The sequence below is a fragment of the Cervus canadensis genome, chromosome 21, assembly GCF_019320065.1.
Source record: "Cervus canadensis isolate Bull #8, Minnesota chromosome 21, ASM1932006v1, whole genome shotgun sequence".
Classification (NCBI taxonomy): Eukaryota; Metazoa; Chordata; class Mammalia; order Artiodactyla; family Cervidae; genus Cervus; species Cervus canadensis.
In genome coordinates this window covers 21,678,679-21,699,271 of record NC_057406.1, presented here as the reverse complement: position 1 = coordinate 21,699,271, position 20,593 = coordinate 21,678,679, and the positions used below count along the sequence as shown (strand labels likewise).

Genomic DNA, 20,593 nt, shown 5'->3' with positions numbered 1-20,593 from the left:
CAGTGGATCTTCCCAAACCAGGAATCAAACTAAGGTCTCCTGTATTACAGGTGGATTCTCTACCAACTGAGCTCTCAGGGAAGCCCACCCAGATCAAAATATACAGTATTGTCATTAAGAATAGTTCCCTGTGTCTTGGCAGCCAGTTCTCTTCCTGGAGTAATTTTCATCTCCATGGTTTAGCTTTACTTGTTTTTGAACTTTACATAAGGAATCATGATGTATGTACTCTATGTCTGGATTCTCTTGCTTGCTGTAATATTTTGAGATTCATCCTTATAGTGAGTGGAGTGCCAGAGTCTGTGGTTTTCTTTTTATTGCTGTGTGGTGTGTTTCATTGTATCAATACAAATAAGCCACAGTTTTATTTTTCTTGTGTTCAGGGACATTTTAAATGTTTTCAGTTTTTGTTATTAAGAGTGAAACTGCAGTGAATTATGGATTCATTAAATCTTGAATTTATACACAAGATTTTTCTTGTGATTTAATGTTGATTTTACATGCATGCATGCCAGTCGTCTCAGTCATATCTGACTCTTTGCGACCCCATGAACTGTGTAGCCTGCTAGGTTCCTCTGTCTGGGATTCTCCAGGCAAGAATACTGGAGTGGGTTGCCATGCCCTCCTCCAGGGAAACTTACTGACCCAGGGATCAGAACTACATCTCTTATGCCTCCTACATTGGCAGACAGGTTCTTAACCACTAATGCCAGCTGGGAAGCTCAGATTTTTCAGTGAAGGCAAATGAGAAATACACAATCTGAATTTCTCTGCTTGACCTTCTCAAGATGTGTTTTCATTTGAGCCTGTGTTACCTCCCCATCATCTCATTTTGTACTTCTGAATGTGTTTTCAAACTGGTCTTACCATGTTTTTACATTTTTAAAAATGTTTGAAGGGAGCTTTTGTTTGTGTAGATTATATTTATCTATGTGGTAGGATTTGAAACCAAGAACTTTGAAAAATATTTGTTAAAAATAATAATAATAAAGCATTACATGTTCTCAAGTTAAAACTGTTAAGAAAATTGATGGTATTTTCTAAAGCAAAATAATTTTATTGAGAAATATAGCATTGTTTTTACATTTTTAAAAATCTTTTTAGTGTTGAATTGGATTCTCTTGTCTACTTCTGCATTCAGTCTCTTGTATGTAGTATGTAGTATGTAGCTTCATTGAACTGTATGAAGAATTTTGGCCTCAAAGATAACGTAGTTGGAAAATGGAGGGCTATAATTAAATAACCTTTTCAAATAGTTATATATATGCATATTGAATTCTACACCAAATCTTGACATATGATAGTTTTCTATAGGGTTAGTTGCATTGTGGAACTTGAAAACATATCAGTTCACTTTTTTCATAATCTGTTATATTGAAATCCATTAATTATTTTGTACCGGGAATGGGTATTTTATCCATGCATTATTTTGTAACCTTATGCATTTTGGTCATTTGGAAATACTAGAATTCCATTCAGAAATTCCCAGATCATCAGGTTTTGATGCATTTCATTATACAATATCAAAACAATCACATTAACATTACCACCAATCTCATCGTTAAGAATATTTAAGTACTAGGAATCCGTCAAGCTAACAGTGTTGGATACAGGTCTTCCAAAATTACAATTTCTGATAGAAAGTTCCAGTGTTGTATAATTTGCCACAAAAGTACATTATGGTTTGCTATTGTTTGAATTCACTGGTTCATTTTTTAAAAACTTCCCACAAAATGCCCAAGTGCAAATATCAATAGTTTATACGCCACTTGTTCTTTCACATTAAAAGGGTGTCACGTTTTGGGTTGTGTTTACAGCTCAGAATGTTTTTCCCTTTGGGAACCTTCATGCTGAGGTTTGCAGCCTGAGCTTTGTGCATGTTTTCCATTTTGTCAAACAGCATTGAGGAGATGTGTACTCAGAGAATTGATTTTAATGTAATTACTAGTTTTTACTGATTCATCAAGAACATTCTTGAATGAAACTGCCCCACCCCCACTGCCATGTGTACACATGGTATATGACTATGTAGAATGTGGTGACTGCTGGTACAGTTTGGGGCCCTTGCCCCGAGTCTGCTGAGGTGCCAAGCATTTTACCTTCCGTGGCATCAGTGTAAGTGTAGTGAGAAAGGCCAGTGATATGTTAGTATTGTAAAATAATGTCTGTCAGTTCCCTGGAAAGAGGTCGCAGGTCAGGAACCCCCAGGGGTTCGTAGATCATTCTTTGAGAACCTCAGGGCTGGAATATTTACAAATTCTAAGATAACTTTAAAATATTTGAAGGTGGATGATTATAATGGTAATTTCTGGGTTATATGTGAGATTATAACAGATTGCAAATTCAGTACTCCTACTTAAACTGTAAGATATAAGAAAACTTCTTTCTGCCTTGTAGTTTTATAAGTTAGTGAATCTCAGTGAAGTAGTGTAAAAATTGTATCTCTTTTCTGATTCAGTAAGATAATTTATAGATTTTATCTGTTATAAAGTGTTTTTGTGTATGTTAATCATTAAATGGGCTTCACTCAGGTGTAAATGTCAGTACCTCTGTGTGACTATGCTTGTGTTTTTCATTCCCCTCCCCCTATTCATTTGAAGAACCCCCAACATGTTCTCCTCAGCAGTTTACTTGTTTCACGGGAGAAATTGACTGTATCCCTGTGGCTTGGCGGTGTGATGGGTTTACTGAGTGTGAAGACCACAGTGATGAACTCAATTGTCCTGTGTGCTCAGAGTCCCAGTTCCAGTGCGCCAGTGGACAGTGTATCGATGGTGCCCTGCGGTGCAACGGAGATGCGAACTGCCAGGATAAGTCAGACGAGAAGAACTGTGAAGGTATCTGCAATTCCTAGGCCTGCTTACAGATTTCCTTTTTCAATTAAGTTGTTTGAAATTCCCAGTTTTGCTTTGGCTCATTTAGTGGTAGATTTGGGGTTTTTCAAGTGTGTTTGACTTTATTATTTCTAAACTAGTAGCATGTTCTAAATTGTCTTAATTCACTTAATGTGTATAAGATTTATACACCTTAATAAGCTTTGCAGTTGAGAAATGACACCAAAAGATTAGTCCTTCAGTATGTAAAAATGGTCCTTGTTTGTAGCGAGCTCTGAATGGGGCTTCCCTGGTAGCTCAGCGGGTAAAGAACCGGCCAGTGAAGGAGACTTGGGTTTGATCCCTGGGTCGGGAAGATCCGCTGGAGAAGGGAATAGCTACCCAATCCAGTATTCTTGCCTGGGGAATTCCATGGACAGTGGAGCATGGTGGGGTACAGTCCATGGGGTCGCAAAAAGTTGGACATGACTGAATGACTAAGCAAACACACGTGACACTTATTAACAACATAAAGTAATTTCATGTTTTCTTCTCATCCACTAACTTTTAACAGAGTGTAAAACAACCACAACAAAAATATTCTCTGGAAATTTTTAGTGTCTAGAAATGCATGTAGAATTCTTTAATTCTTAACAGAATTGTTAGTGAAAGATGGAATTTAATATAAAGGACAAAAATAGGAAGTTTCCTGCTAGATTGCTTTTTCTTCTCTTTTCTATCTCTCAGTTGAAATCCCCAGAGAATTATTTGTAAGTTTTCTCTAAAAGTCTGATTTATTTTTCACTTGTGCCTGGAAAGCTCTCTTTGACTTCTGCCAGACTTGACATGATGGTGAAACTAAGAAAACTATTTACATTTTTTTTTCCCCACAGTACTCTGTTTAATTGATCAATTCCGCTGTGCCAATGGTCAGTGCATTGGAAAACACAAGAAATGTGATCATAATTTGGATTGCAGTGACAAATCAGATGAACTGGATTGTTGTAAGTATGATGAAAACCTTGTATTATTCTTAAGGGAGAATTTTATTTTTAAAAATAACTTTATTAGTCTTGAAAGTGTGAAAGTGAAGCTTGCTCAGTCATGCCCGACTCTTGGTGACCCCGTGTACTATACAGTCCATGGAATTCTCCAGGCCAGAACACTGGAGTGGGTAGCCTTTCCCTTCTCCAGGGGATCTTGCGACCCAGGGATCGAACCCAGGTCTCCCACATTGCAGGCGGATAAGGGAGAATTTTTAATGTTCTTTTCCTTTTCTTTCTGTGTGAGGTTCACTTACGACCAGTGCTTTCTTATTAAGAAGCAAGTTATTGATATTAAGTTAGTTATTTGTACCTGAGATTTCTTACATTTTACATTTAATAATTTCTTAAAGATAGTTTTCTTATGTTCAGAAATCTTCACAGAAACATTTAGCAAAGCATCAGAAGAATATTATTTTGCGAAAGCTAAGGTTAGGAAACTCTCAGTTTCGATATGTGGAAATTAGTGGTCTAAACTTAAGAGTTTCTGAACATTTGTTGTTTAGTCACTTAAGTTGTATCTGACTTTTTTGCAACCCCATGAACTGTAGCACACCAGGCTCCTCTTTCCATGAGATTTCCCAGGCAGGAATACTGGAGTGGGTTGCCATTTCCTTCTCCAGGGTATCTTCTCAACCCAAGAACTGAACCTGCGTCTCCTGCATTGGCAGGTGGGTTCTTTACCACTGGGCTACCTGGGAAGCCCCTTCTGCACGTTAACACATGTGTAAAATTTCCTGTTTTTTTTTCCTGCATAATTTTCTACCAGTCTCTCAGTGACTTTAAGAGCTTCCTTAAAACACAGCCTGAGAATACTTGAGCCACCACATATATATCCCTGAGCCTAGAGACCTTAGGCTAAATAGCCTGTTGTTTCTTCAAGGTACACAACTACTGACTAATGTTCTAACATGAAATGTATCCCCAGTTGACAAATACTCCATTTGTCAAATATTGACAAATGGCATTCAGCACAAGCTCGGTCTCCCCTGTTGAAACTGATTTTGTGGAATTTAGACAGAGCTCATTTTAAAACTCTTCTAATCATAACAAAGACTTCAAGCTGATGTTTTTACAAAACTCAAATGGGATCCTCACTGAGACTATTGGGATCCGTTTCCATTTATTCAGCAAACCTGTGCTGAACACTTGCTATGTGCTGAGGGTACCTCGCCCTTGTGCCAGGTTTCTCAAGAGTCCTCTGTGATCAGAGGAGGGCAGGAAGGGGGATTTTCAGGCTAGGCAGAGGTAGATTTGAATTTTAACTCCGCCAGTAAATTATTTGCTCTTGTTAGACCTCAAGTTCTCCATCTTTAAAATGAAGATAATATTTAGTATGGTGATAGTGAGAGGATTAAATGATTTAATGTATATGATACAGCTTAAATCAGAGTAGGTGTTGTTGATATAAAGGAGTGTGATGAGTAATGATAAATGTGCTGTAATAGAGATCTGTACAAGGAGTAGCACAAAGAAGAGAATGGTCAGATCTTTAGAAATGAAGATGGGATTCATCAAGGAAAGCATCTTAGAAAAATGCGTAAGGTTGGGTGGGTGTTGATCGGTGAATAGCATTACTTATGCAGTTAAGTGGAGAGATTGCATTCTAGGTAGAGGGACTCTCTTGTCCTGCCCAAAACCAGAGTGAAATGGGCACCGTTGAGAAATTACCCGTAAACTGGACTGCTGTAACACAGGCTGCTGTCCTGAGGGGGGTCGGCAGAAGCTGATACACATAAAGGTGAGATCACAAAGGACTTTGCTTTCCCTCTGAAGAGTCTGTAGACATATTCCAGAATAATGTCGTTGTTACTGTGTTAGTCACTCAGTCGTGTCTGACTCTTTGCGACCCCGTGGATGGTCGCCCGCCAGGCTCCTCTGTCCATGGAATTCTCTAGGCAAGAATACTGGAGTGGGTTGCTGTTCCCTTCTCCAGGGGATCTTCCCAACCCAGGGACCGAACCTGGGTGTCCCGCATTGCAGGCAGATTCTTTACCGTCTGAGCCACAAGGGAAGCCCCCAGAATAATGGAGAGCTATTAAAAACCTGAAGTGGAGGACTGGCATGGCTATGTAATTGTGAAAGTAGTAAAGTAGATGGATTGGAGGTGATAAGATGATAGACAAAGAAATCTGTTAGCTTGGTTGTTTTCAAATGTTTTGACCACATGGAGAAGAATACAAAGATGTGGATGTACACGTAAAGAAATGAGAGTCATGCAACAGTACTTACCTGTATTGTGTGGAATGCATTCTGAAGTTTTCTGTTTCAAAATGCTGGTTTCAACACATTAAATTGTTTTTACCAACTAAAGACTTGCGACCTGTACTTTTAAAATGCTTCAGAGACTTATAGTTCAGCAGAAGATGGTGGGTGTCTAAATCAAGGGAGGGAGCGGATAGATTTCAAAGTTATTTCAGAAGTAGAATGAAAAGGGTTTAGTAACCTAGCCTAGAGGTGATAAGTTTAGGTTGAATTAGCAGGTTACCTCATTGAATGACTGCACTCATAAACGAGATTATATGGCAGAGACTTAAAACCAAAATATCATTGTGTATCATGACTGTGGATATTGTGTTCAGCTGATGTAGGTTTTTAATTATTTTTTAATATAAATTTAAATGCTTATAATTTGCCACAGGTGCCATTATTTATTCATGATCTGCCTTGTCCCTGGAATCTAGGAAATGTTGACAAATGGTGGTGACTGTGAGATCAGTTTGGATTACGTGGCACTGAAGCTGCCCCCTTGGGTGTCCCACTGAAGCTGTTCAGAAAGCTGTTAATAACGCTTGTGGGTCTGTAGCTCAAGAGAGAGAGAGATGGGCTTTTCAGTTTATTCTTGATAATTACAGCTGAGGCAGTAGATGAAATCTCTGAGGGAGAGGAAGCAGAGAAGGAAAATAGCAGGAGGTAAACAGAACTCTAGGAAGCACCTGTACTTGAAGCAGAGGGAAGAGAATGAAGCCAACAAGAGGAAACAGAACAAATAATCAGAGATGGTCAAACTAAGAGAGTGGTATCCTGGAAGGAAAGGATCAGACATTTTTGAGGGGAAAACAGGAGCCAGCAGTACTGAATGTGCAGAGTTGTCAGTGAGATGGAGAGTGTATTGACTATGGCATATAGGAGAACTTTAACCTTTATCAGACTAGTTTCATTGTGGTAGTAAGGACAGAAGTCTACTTTCAATGAGTTAAAATGTGACCCAGAGACAAAAAGGCAGTGAGTGTAAAGTATTCTTTCTTGAAAGTTGGTGTTAGAAGAAATGCCAAAGCCCTGGGGAAAAAAAAAATGAGAAAGATGGGCTGGTTGCCTCTCTTCCTCAGAGCCCATAGGTGATAATATGTGACCCACAGCCCCTCCATGGTATGTAACTTGGTGATGTTGTTTTCTTTCAATTCTTAGATTTAATCACAAGATGAGTTTAGCTATATTGCTGGGAGATTTTGAGGTGACATGGAACAAAAGAAAGGTTTTAAGAGATATGCAGTTGTGAAATACAGTCTGACTATTCACAATGGAAGGATTTTCTTTCTCAATAGAAGAGTAATGCTCTGCATTTGATGAGCCCTTTGCTGTATTTCCCCCTATCTCTCATGTTGATGCCCTGCTTTTAAAGTCTCAGATAGCTTGGGGATCCCATGAAGGTTGCTGCCATGGTCCTCTCATGCTCCGACTCTTCTCTCTGAGTCCTCAGCTACTCCAGTACCAGAGACCTTACGTTCCTTGCCCTCAGGCAACTAGACTCACCCTTAAGGCAGCAGCATGTTGGGCCTGAGAGCTGATGCTCATCGGTAGCTTCTAATTTCTCTTCACCAGGCATAAATGTCACTTTTCAGACCTAAAATCAAGCTCAGAGCTGATTTTGGCTTCTTTACCATTCCAGGTAAAACATTTTGACCCTAAACTTTTCTTAGACATCTCCAAATAATATTGATTTTTATGATATACAGAATGAAGTAGGATAGATTTTGTCTATATGTGTTTTTAAACTTCTTAATGATGTTTTAATCTATAATTCACTTAACATTTTTGTTATCAATTTACAGTTATACTTTCCAGTGTATTGTCCTATGTCTGTTTTCACCTAGGAGTCATTCATTTTGATTCCTAACAATGACATTTATATGTCTACGTATCCATGGGGCATGGGGTGTATGTATTCATAAAAAGGCAAAACGTGTATGAGTTGTCTCCATTAGGCTCACATTCTGCTTGCACACCCTCTTTCCATTACTGTTTTGAACCTGCAGCTGTTTTTCCATTATGTAACTGTACTGCATTCCCATTTTAGATCCAACTGAGGAGCCAGCACCACAGGCCACCAATACAGTGGGTTCTGTTATTGGAGTAATTGTTACCATCTTTGTGTCTGGAACCATATACTTTATCTGCCAGAGGATGTTGTGTCCACGGATGAAGGGTGATGGGGAAACCATGACTAACGACTATGTAGTTCATGGACCAGCTTCCGTGCCCCTTGGTTACGTGCCACACCCCAGTTCTTTGTCAGGATCTCTTCCAGGTGAGCCAGGACTGACCCACTGAGAATCAAGTCTTGGCAAGATTGCCAAGCTTCCATTATGAAAACAGAATACTGCCTACAGTCTACTTCAACATAGACTATCTTGGGTTTAAACAGTTACAAGGACAAATGTTTGCTTACTTTTAGCACCTTCTTTTTACACAGAAGACCTTAGGTATGGTTTGGTAGAAATTGGCAAAGGATACAAAATGAATACATGTACATACAAGCATTTACATTAATATATCATACAGTTATTGCATGCACACTTCATTTCTGGGCTTCCCAGGTGGTGCTGGTGGTAAAGAACCTGCCTGCCAGTGCAGGAGACACAGGAGACATGGGTTCGATCCCTGGGTCGGGATGATCTAGAGGAAAACATGGCAATGCACTCCAGTATTCTTGCTTAGAAAATTCCATGGACAGAGGAACCTGGCGGGCTACAGTCCATGGGGTCACAAAGAGACTGAAGTGACCTAGCACGCATGCACACTGCATTTCTAGATGTGCTCTACTAAAGTTAATCAACTGGCCATTTGTTGAAAAGAATCATAAACCACAGTTCTTTTGGTTCACTACCAAGAGACCTGTACTACGGAGCCCAGAAATTACAGGAGGCTGAAAAAACAGATGAGGTTTCCTTTTCTGCAGATTTAGAAATGCCTGATTGATAGCAGGGAGGAATACATCATCTTATGTTTTCTTTAACTTACATGAAGACTGTGGGAGGAGGGTTTATTCAGGCATGACCAGGGTGCCAGATGTTCTGTCCTTGGGGAAGACTTCCTCTAGGGAAGTACAGCTTTCTTTTCAAAGTGTTTTGGTACCCTTAATGAAAAGAAGCCTTTTTTGTAATGAATATGGAAAAAGAGATACCAGGCTGAAAAACCTGTGAAAATAACTTACTCTGGATGTTAGCTGTAAGGAAATAGATGGTTTTTAAATTGTTAATGATTCCCTGTTGCCATACCTAGTTTGTTAAAGGTGGAATTTGGGAAGTCACTTGTGAAAAATAGAATTTCTTCTTTAGCATTGTGATTGTGATTACAACAACATTTGCATCCAGTAGATAAATAATTTCCCATACGTTGAATTTATGCTCTTAACAATTGGTTTACTTTTCTTTTGAGCAGATCTATTGCTTTGTCTAGCCTGCTTTGCACTTCTGCTCTTCACAGTTCTTTTTTTCTCAGGTCCTCTAAGAGACTGAAAACCTCTTGTCTTGAAGAGCTCTGCTTCCCCTCTGGCGAGTAGGAAGGGCCAGGAGCTATTCTTGGCCTTGTGTTATAGGCCAGCTCTCAATGGAAGTGCCCACTTCTAGAGAACATTTGTTTGCCTTTTCCATTAAGTGTTTTCATTATTATTGGGAAAAGAGGGCATAAATTGTTTGAAAATGGAGCTATTTGACTATTGATATTTGTAATTTTTAGGACTGAATAAAATGATTTCATGCCTTCTATAGATCTTACTCAACTTCAGTATTTATCCTTCATTTTAGGAATGTCTCGTGGTAAATCAATGATCAGTTCCCTCAGTATCATGGGGGGGAGCAGTGGACCCCCTTATGACCGAGCCCACGTCACAGGAGCATCGTCAAGTAGTTCATCAAGCACCAAAGGCACTTACTTCCCTGCAGTAAGCAGCCTGTTTTCCTCTGTTCACTTTGAATGCTGAGATAAATAAGATCTTAGATGTTTAACTTATTTATTAAATATGGGTACTTAGTGATGGTAGTTATAAAAAGGTTTTAATATAGAATCTCGACATACAAGGCCCAAAGGATTTACCACCACCATGTGAGCACTTAGAATGTGCTCAACTTAACTGACTGTGTAGCAACCAGCATGTTTGAAAGTATTGGATGTTAATTTCATATACCAGGTGAAAGTAGAACTATTGAATAGTACCTCCTGAGAGGCTCAGGACTGTCATTCTATGACCTCCCAAAAGAAGGAAGTACATGTGGTAATTTCTCCTAAGTAAGTAATCTTTCTCTAAACATTTATAGTTTTAAAAATTAGAACTCAGTTGTGCTACACTTAAACCAGTAACTTGTAGGTTGCAGATTTCCTTCTCATCACCTTGTGTTACTTACCTCTAAGTGTGCCTTGAGGGATGGAGAACCACAGTCCTAAAGTACTGTTTTAGGTTAATTCTTTGAAAAAGAGGAAATGAAGAGGAATATGAACAGAGATGAAGGAAGAGAAGTTGAGAAAAGGCTAATAGTCTCTGTCTGGATAGACTGTTCTTATTTCAGTCATTTGATTTTCTTTCCTTTTAGATTTTGAACCCTCCGCCATCCCCAGCCACAGAGCGATCACATTACACCATGGAATTCGGTTATTCTTCAAACAGCCCTTCCACTCACAGGTCCTACAGGTAATACACATCCTCCTCCAGTGTAAGTCCACCTATTTATTAGAAGGAAGTGTTTGTGTTGTGACTTTGCTGTGGCCCTGGCTGAGTAGCTGGTGGTCACCAAGAGAGAACAGGTATCTTAGAAGAGGCATCTTGTCTGGGTAATGCTGGTATTGCCTCTACCACAAACCCTTTTCTTTCAGGGCATTAGACTTCCTTTAATTAACATATCATTGATGCACAATATTACGTAAGTTGCAGTTATGTAATGTAGTGATTCACAATTTTTAGAGGTTTTTTTCCATCTGTAATTATTACATAATATTGGCTATAGTTCTACGTTGTACAGTATATCCTTGTAGCTTATTTTACACCTAATAGTTCATACTTCCTTCCCCTGCCCTTTGATTTCTCCTTCCCACTTTCCTCTTTCCAGTGGTGGTCACTAGTTTGTTCTCTATGTCTGTAGGCCTGCTTCTCTTTTTGTTACTTTCACTGGTTTGTTGTATTTTTTGGATTCCACGTATAATTGATATCACACAGTATATGGCTTTCTCTGAGTTATTTCACTTAGTGTATCCTCCAAGTCCATCTATGTTGTTGCAAATGGCAAAATTGCACTCTTTTTCATGGCTGAGTGTAGTCCATTGTGTGTGTGTGTATGTGTGTATATATACACTACATCCTCTTTATTCATGTGTTGATGGACACTTAGGCTGTGTCCATATCTTGGCAATTGTAAATAATACTGCTGGAAATATTGGGGGGTATGTATCTTCTCAAATTAGTGTTTTCAGTTTTCTGGATATATACCCCAGAGTGGAATTGTCAGGTCATATGATAGTTCTGTTTCAGTTTTTTGAGAAACAATGGCTGCATCAGTTTGCATTCCCACTAACAGTGTAAAAGGATTCCCTTTTCTCCATATCCTGCCAGCACTTGTTGTTTGTGTTCTTTTTGGTGATAGTCGTTCTGACTGGTGTGAGGTGATAACTCACTGTGGTTTTGATTTGCACTTTGCTGATAAATAGCCACATCAAGCATCTTTTCATGTGCCTATTGGCCATCTGCATTTCCTCTTCGGAAAAATGTCTGTTCAGGCCTTCAGGGAACTCTACATTTTTTAAAGAGAGCCGCAAGTTTTTTTGTGGCTGGCTTTTCTAGTATTAAGATAGAGCCTCCAGGTTTTGGCAGTATTCTAAGGAAAAGTTACCCCCAAAGTGACTTGATTTCAGAGTATGTTACTGCTGAGGTTAGGTTTGATTGATCGTCTCCAGTAGAATGTTGGTATGAGACGGAGGTCCGGAAAATTAGGAGAGCTCTAAAATAGCAGGAGTATTAAGGGCACAGAATTTGAGAGAAGCTGAAAGAAGCCGAAGTTCAGCTTTTGCTTACATATGTTGTTATTACAATCTGGAGTGAAAGGTTTCTCATATAGTTGCATGGAATAAATCATGACTCAGTAAAATAAACTGGAGTGTGTTCCAGAAAGGGGGAGATATTATGCCTTTGTGCTGATTTGTGACTCTGTGAAGCAGAGTGAGCAGGTTCCGTCCTAGTGTGTCATCCTTACTCTTTGGTCTGATTGGACAGGCCAACAGAAAGTCAAAAACCTAGATTCTCTTCAGACCCTTAGTGCCGGTGTTTATTGGCATCACTCAAGTGGCCATTGTCTTCTTGATAAGGTGTTTCCTGGTATTCCAGTTGATTGCCCTGATGTATATATAATCTTATAGAAGTGTAGAAATGAAGTGGAAACTGTTTATACAGTATCTCATTCAGAATCCTCATGTCACTTCATGGATAAGATAGGTTTGACTCTGAACTGATTGATTTTTATGTTTTACTTAAAGTGTTGCTTTCCCTACCCCAGGTTTGTTCTAAAAAGTTAAAATAGAAAGGCAGAAACCTGAAAATTGGGAAAAAAAAAAAAAAAAAAAGGAAAGAGCTAAAATTTTACTTTTAAACAATTTCTTTAAATTAAACACTGTTTGATTCAGGTAAACATAATTGCATCAAAACCAGTTCTTTTTATGAAAACTTTGAAACTTTGTCTTGGGCTATAGCTGATTAGCAGTGTTATGTTGTGATGGTGTCGTGTGCACGGCAGAGTGACTCGGCCATGCACACACCTGTTCCCACCCTCCCCCAAACTTCCCTCCCATCCAGCTGCCACGGGACGTCGAGCAGAGTTCCCTGGGCTATACAGGAGGTTCTTGGTTAACCATTTTAAATATAGCAGCGTGTGCACGTCCATGTCAAACTCCTCATCTGTACCTCCCTCCCATGGTCTATGTTGTATTTCTCCAACCCCCTACCTCTGCCAGCAACTCTAAGTTCGTTCTCTATGTCTGTCTGTCTCTGAAAAACAGTTCTTATTTAACTGTTTCCCACATCTCAAATTAAGCCCAGTTAATTTACTTCAGAGTAAAACTTTTTATCATTTCAATTTTCTTGGGGGTGGGGGAAACTTTGCAAAACTTGATACATTTTGTTAATCTATTTCCTTTTTCTCCGCTGGTGTTTTTTTTTTTTTTTTTTCCTCCTCTCCTGTGGAAATGGAAGTATTGGGCCTTTTAAATGTTGAGCCAAGAAATTTCACCAAGGCTCACCACCTGATTGGACAGAAAGATAAGACCTAAAAAATACTGTGACATCATGTCAACACTGGTAGTAAAAGTGCTTGAGAACCTGCTTCGCAGGTCATGTAACTTTTGGTCTTTTATAGCCATTTCTTTTGATACGGAGGGCTTGCCTCAAATGGCATGTATCCTGAGGTGTGTTACCTGGCACATCGTTAGATGTTGTATAAATTGTTGCTTCAGTTTTACACTTGCTCTTGCTCCACTGTTGGCAGTCATTTTATTTGATGAGAAAGCATATAAATAAATCCTGATTGGGATAAATATGAAATAAGATCAGCTTTACTATACTTAGACTATAAAATGGTATAAGAAGTTATAGTAGAAATGATGGGAAAATCAACACTTTTTAAGTCAGCTCTTAGTTTTACTAGTACATTTCTCTTTCCAGTGTGCTTTTTTCTTTAGTTAGCCATGCTACAAACTTAACAGTTATAGATTGCTTGAAAAGGTAGTTTAAAGGGTGTACAAAAATAAATTCGGTCTCTGAAATACATTTTAGAAAACTCACTGGTTCTGTATGGATACCTGGAATTTGTCATTTTGGTGTTCAGTTAGAGTTGCTCTTATGACAACATGCTTGTCTACATACAGTATAGGAAATTGACACTCCTTCCCCCAAATCACGGTAATTTCCCTGTACTGATAGTATTAGTAATGGGATAGATATGTTCCTTACGCCGTCTACCAAACTTCAGCCTGGCTTGTACAGTATTTGTACAAGAGAGAATGAAGTAAAGAGAGTAATGAAGTCTTCGGTCATCATTAAATTATTCATTAGGTAAATCATAGAGCGCTTGAGGAATGTTCAGGGAATACTAACATGTTTGAGTAATGTAAAATCATAAAGACACATTCTCACGGATCATGGAAAGGCAGAAATTGATGTCCACTATACAGACTAAATGCAAAATGAGAGATTTTTCCAAAGATGACCGTTAAATACAACTTTGAATAGTTCCTTCTTATTGATACAATGTTACTTAAAGATGTTTTTTAGTCACTAAATCTAGTCTGACTCTTTATGATCCCATGGACTGCAGTCCGCCAGGCTCCTCTGTCCATGGGATTTCCCACACGGGAATACTAGAGTGTGTTGCTGTTTCCTCCTCCAGGGGATCTTCCCAACCCAGGGATCGAACTCGCATCTCCTGCATTGCAGGCGGATTCTTTACTGTGGAGACACCAGGGAAGCCCAGCTTAAGTACATAAGCATACATCCAGAGGTTAGAATGGGTTCATCATTCACAAGATGATGTTGTCTTCCTACTTCAGCCTGCCATTGAAAATTGCCTCTTGGTTGGTGCCAGTTTAGATTGTCATAGTTGGTTGTCTTCCAGGTCAGGTTCACATTGAATGCCTCTGTGTTTGGATAGAGAAACCACTCCTCTGTAAAACTAACTCCTCCTCTCCTGCTTTCTTCCCCGTGTCAGCTACAGGCCGTACAGCTACCGGCACTTTGCGCCCCCCACCACGCCCTGCAGCACAGACGTGTGTGACAGTGACTATGCTCCCAGCCGCAGGATGACCGCAGCGGCGACGGCCAAGGGCTACACGAGTGACTTGAACTATGACTCAGAGCCTGTGCCCCCACCTCCCACGCCCCGAAGCCAGTACTTGTCAGCCGAAGAGAACTATGAAAGCTGCCCGCCCTCTCCGTACACGGAGAGGAGCTACTCCCATCACCTCTACCCCCCGCCACCTTCTCCGTGTACAGACTCCTCCTGAGGGGGGGCCCTCCTCCTCTGACTGCCTCCAACACAGAAGTGTAAATACGACTCCGGTTGAGATCTGGAGGGGGGGAGGGAGCTACCAGTGAAGGACGAGGCAGGCCGTGTACAGTTAAAATTATAAATGGGGGAGGGGAAACTGGAGATATTTGTACAGAAGGAAAAGATATTTATATATTTTCTTAAAATAGCAGATTTGCTGCTTGTGCCATAAAAATTTGTATAAATAATAAATTTGTACTAAAAGTTTTATTTTTGCAAACTAAATACACAAAGCATGCCTTAAACCCAGTGAAGTGACTGAGTACAAAGGAAACAGGAATTTAAAAAAACGGCATCATTGACCAGGAATGTCTGGGGCTTTATTGATACCAAAAATTTTTTTTTTTAAAAAGCAAAAGAAATTAAAGTCCATCTCAGCAGCAGACCATATATACTCGGAAGGAGCCCAATGGCCTTCACATTAACTACCATTTGAATGCCAACAAGTTTAAGAAATGAAAGGCAAAAGAAAAGAATACTAATTTTGGACAAAAGGCTTTGTTTTCTCTAGGGGTCCAATAATTTTAGCGAGGAAGATAGATATTTCTAAAAATTCATTCGGGGTGCTGCTGTTGTGGGAGAGATGAGCTGTCTGGTAAGATGCTATGGGGCCGTTTTGTTTGCAAGTCTTCTGTCCCTATCTTAAAAGTCACCCGTCTGTCACAGGTGATTTCACCTTGCTTCCTCCGTTAGCAGCATTATATTTTGCCAAGGTACCATAATTTATTCACCATAAAATCTGGGGATTGATTAAATATAATTTGCTAAATAAAAGTTTCGTTTTAATATTTCTACTAACTCCATTCCCCAGTCAGCTTAGCTCTTCAGTTGGACTGCTGTGTCCGCATAAGGATCAAAGGTTAGACAAGTTACTGTTCCTCTTTATTCCAAGATTGTTTTAATGCTCAATACAGTGTCTTTTTACAGCACACATAGAAAGTGTTTAAGAGTTACAAATTTAACCATTAAGTTTTTGTTGTAAATTAATCATATATCCTTGCAGTACTTTCAGCATATAATATCACAGTATGAAATCATTTTTATATATATTTTTTCCTAGTAAAACATTTAAAATATGTTCTGGTTAGAGACAATCTATTTTAAAAGAGGATTTATTTTGTTATCGTTAGGTTTTCCCTTATTAGTTGTTGGTGACATTTTCATGTTCTTTAGGCTGATTTTTCTCAGAATGATCTCTACACACATAACTTCTTTCTAATGTGTGGCGTGAGTTGAATACAGTATCTTTCTGTTAACCTAATGTGAATATTAGATTGTTTTCAAATTATCCATGAATTACTCTTATAATCACCTCTTATATATTTTTACGTGTCTTCTCTCTCACTCCATTATGGATTAAGGTGATTTAACAAATTTAACAATATGGCTTACATGAGAAGGAAAACTATGAACTTTTCAGCTGTTGGAACTTGAGTCGAGGGGGATAATGGAAGGCTCTTCCATGCTCTGCCTGTCCCGTGTGATACTGGGGCTGCTGCTGCTTCCGCTGTCGGGGCTGACCTGTGAAACGATGCTGGCACTGCTCTGCCATATTGCCAGAAGTCAGTTTCCTGCTTTTTTACATGTTTCCAGCGTTTGTCTGCTAAAGTTGAATGTGTTTTTAAACTAATGTATTTTTACCTTAACCGATGTTGGTCAGTTACTTAATGAATGATGATTTTTTTTTTTTTTTTAATTCTGTTTTGCTGAGGCCACCCTGTCTAGATTTCAGGGCCCGAGAGAAAACAATGGAAGAAAGGATTTATAATTTTGGTGGAGGTGAACTAACTTTTTAATCAATTAAAAATACCTAAGTAGTCTTTTTAAAAAATTAAAAAATGCAGTTTCAGAATATCACATCGGTTATTGGGGTACCTTATATGAATCTGGTGCACTTGATTTTGCATATAAATAAATGGTAATCCCATCAGTGTCTTGCATTTCAGTCAGACGAGCGTTAACTCTTCCTGTTGACGGAACAAAGTGCTCAAGTTCTAACAGAATGGAAATTGAAGTTGCATTATGTGACACACAGAGGCACTTGATGCTCACATGAAGATGGAAAGGTTGGCAATAACTGGGTATCAAAATATGAGAATTCTCGATGTTTACATTTTTTAATGTGCATCTTTATCTGGTGGGCTTCCCATGTGGAAACTTGCACTATAATGAACTAAGAAGAATATTGCCTTGTTAAATCTCAGTTCAAGTGCTTGTACTGCGATGGCAATGGCCTCTTCTTGCAAAATACTAATTTGTGTGCCAATTTGTTTGAAATTATTTGAAGGCAGTTCAGCTTAGTCTCAGAATCCTCTTTCTCAATATTTGGGATGGAGTCTTAACATTTTGGGGAATATTTGAAAGGTACAGTTTGAGAAAATGGTCAAAATTCAGGATGGATTTATTGGTCCTCAGGTTGTATGGACAGTTAAGCTTTAAAGTAGACCATCTTGTTTATTAAACACAAGATCTTTAATTGGAAGATAAAAAATTAACATGTGAGCACAAATCAGGGGAGAAAGAAAACAATTTTGAATTTGTATTATTTTGAATTTGGATTATTGCTAGATGTATTAGCCATGCTGAGGGGCAATGAATAAAATTTCATTATATTCCTTAAATTTAGTAGTATTTGCTGTGATTGTTATCTTGAAGTGAGCCCACTTAGTGATGTGATTAAAATAACCTGAGAATTGAACTTTAGCATAGCATACTTTGTGTGCACTACAGTAAGATTTTCTTCATTGAAGTGGTCTTTTGTACTTCTAAATGTTTATAACCTTGAACTTGGCTCCTGCAGAGCTCTGGTTTTTTGAACACTGGCCCAAAGAATTTTGCTGCTTATATCAGATAATGGCATATTCACAATTAACAAAACGGTTAAGGCATAGAATTTTCTCAATAGTGATTTTTCTTTTGGGAAATTTTATTATGCATCTGACACTTGCTATAAATCTAGCATATCATAAGATATTACATGTTTAGCAGAAAATTATCATTATTTTAATTTTAATACAAAAATACTATGATGTACCATCAAAAGATATCTGACCCTTTAGTCAGTTTGAGAACAGCTGTTCTGAAGGACTCATACGTATTTAGAAATGAAGACTTTACAGTACATTTTTATCTAATATAGACCATTAATTGGGATGGGGCTTTGAGCAGAGGATTGACTTTGTTCATCATTTTAAAATATTCCAAAGTCCATAATTTGTGTAAGACCAACTCATTTGATACTAAGATAAAGAAATAGCCACTGTCTACATTAGGTTGCAGTCAGTTTGGCAGGGAAATTTTTTTTTGTTTTGCCATAAAGGCTCATTAATGAGTAATACTGCCAGTAGGTTTAATAGCTGTGTCTTATCTAACCTATTAATGAACTGTGTATATTTATGTGACCTGATGTCAATAATCATAGTATAGAGACTATTTTTGGTACAGGAAAGGCCTGCCTTTAGCAAGCAAGCCTAGCTTTCTGCGATAGGCCTGCTGCTGTTGTTTTGTGCCTAGACTAGATTCTTAAAAAGTATAGCTTTTAAAATTGCTTTATCTCTTGCAGGGGAAAACTTGTTAGTTTCATTGATTTTGCATGTCATAAAAGCAGCATGATGGTTATTACTATAACACATCTAACAAGATTCAGAAAAAAAAAAAACAAAAACACCTTGGCCTTTTGTACCTCCCAAGTGTGTCATACTTTCAGTATGTGCAGTGCTTCATTCTGAATAGTGGCACGAGCAGTATGCCTGGAGTGTGGATGTGAATTTGGGATTATCAGATGGCTGACAAATGTTTGAGCATCAATAGATGAGACTACAGACTAAGTGTAGACATGGACCAAGTCTTAAAGAAGTTCATAATCAAGCACTGTTTAATATATATTCTCAGAATTCTTAAACTTAAGAAATTTAGTTTTGTTTGGTACTCCTTTCCTTATTTTACACCTAAAGTGAACCCAGAGAAATAACAGATAATTTTACAAAGTACTGTAGCATATGTATAGCTTACGACTTCTGGAATTGCATCATTTTACAATAGGGCTCCAACTTTAGCTTTTGAAATTCTCAAAAGTTTTAAAGGATTTTGGACCCTAACGCATAACATGATTTTAAAGTTGTGAATCCATATACTTGGGATATTTGACTGGATTCTGCCTCTTTTTCAACTAATACTATACCTGAATGGAGAGGGAGGAAGATTCTTCAGTTTATCTAGATGATTTAGAATGAAATTACTGACCTCATCCTTCTTCAGTTCAGGTAGACTTTATTATTGTTCTTTTTTTTTTTTTAATAGCCATTCTCAAACCATTTTTAAGTTACTGCTGAAAAAAAAAATCGTCATGACTTTGCAGATACAATTATAAAGAAAGTAATGTCTTATACTCAGAAGTGGAATACAGACCTAATTAAAAAATAACTTTTAATTTTCCCATTATTTTGGGTTTGTCCAAAAGTTAACACCAAAGAATTATACAGTCTGCTTTGCTTAACTGTCCATTCTTTAAGAAATAATTTTTTTAAAATCACATATAAGCAGGGCAGGGGTATAGATATATAGAAAGATATATATATATATATATATATAGAGAGAGAGAGAGATCTCTATATGTATCTCACTAAATACTAATGCCTAAGAAAGAATATTAAAAGGAAAATAAAACAAGTCTGATTAAGGTTACATGAAATTGAGTATCTAGGATTAGTTGAGAACATTTTAATGAGAGTAAAGAGGATACTGAGATGCTTAAGCTGGACTAGCCTTATTTGCAAGTGAAGGATCTGGTGCTGCTTTCAGATGTTTTATCCTCTGTGTTTTTAAATTTTTTAAGCTTTAATCTTCGTCATTGTCTTAAAGTCAGCTGGTGTTTCTTGTTCATGGACTTTGGTACGATGGTGCTTTGCAAGGATGTAATTATATTTTAATGACCAACATTTGGTCAGCCCTTGTCCACTATTCACTTCCCCCTTTTTGTAAAATAAGTGCTTTAATTTTAAACTGTATAAAAAATACCTTGTATAAATCCCCTTTTTGATTATTACAATAAGTTGAGTTGTAACAAATGAAATGTTGATTTTTATAATAAAACAGTGGAAAATAAAAGTGTCATTTTTTTTCAGCAAGAAATTAAAACGGTTGTGCTTTGCTATGATAAATGAATGCTGTGTTTCAGACAGAACAGAACTCACCTTTATTGTTTGCATTTCAAATAAAATACAACTTTGGAAGAGAGGTTTGAGAAAGGCTTTGCTTTGTGCAGTGTTGACAATACCTGGAATTGGGAACAAAATGAGGAAGATTTGAGTTGGCCTATCCTCTGCACAGCCCAGCCAATCTACTGACACCAGGTTGTGGTAAAGGAAAGCACAGCGTTCATTTGCAGGGCGCCAAGCAAGACGAGTGGGCAGTTTGTGCTCAAAGACCCAAACTCCCC

General features: G+C 38.2%; 1 protein-coding gene across 5 annotated transcripts in view; it reads left to right on the top strand.

The window, feature by feature from the left end:
• LRP6 (LDL receptor related protein 6) overlaps positions 1-20,262 on the top strand; it is a 173,303-nt gene extending 153,041 nt beyond the window's left edge. For 2 of the 5 annotated variants that reach the window (XM_043439798.1, XM_043439795.1), the window contains 6 exons: positions 2,601-2,837; positions 3,707-3,817; positions 8,154-8,384; positions 9,883-10,019; positions 10,666-10,763; positions 14,818-20,262. In XM_043439798.1, the coding sequence (XP_043295733.1) occupies positions 2,601-2,837; positions 3,707-3,817; positions 8,154-8,384; positions 9,883-10,019; positions 10,666-10,763; positions 14,818-15,112 (1,109 nt within the window). In that variant the 3' untranslated portion in view covers positions 15,113-20,262. The remainder of the gene's footprint in view (positions 1-2,600; positions 2,838-3,706; positions 3,818-8,153; positions 8,385-9,882; positions 10,020-10,665; positions 10,764-14,817) is intronic. The other 3 variants (XM_043439796.1, XM_043439797.1, XM_043439799.1) reach the window with 3 other exon arrangements.
• The last annotated feature ends 331 nt before the right edge of the window (positions 20,263-20,593 follow it).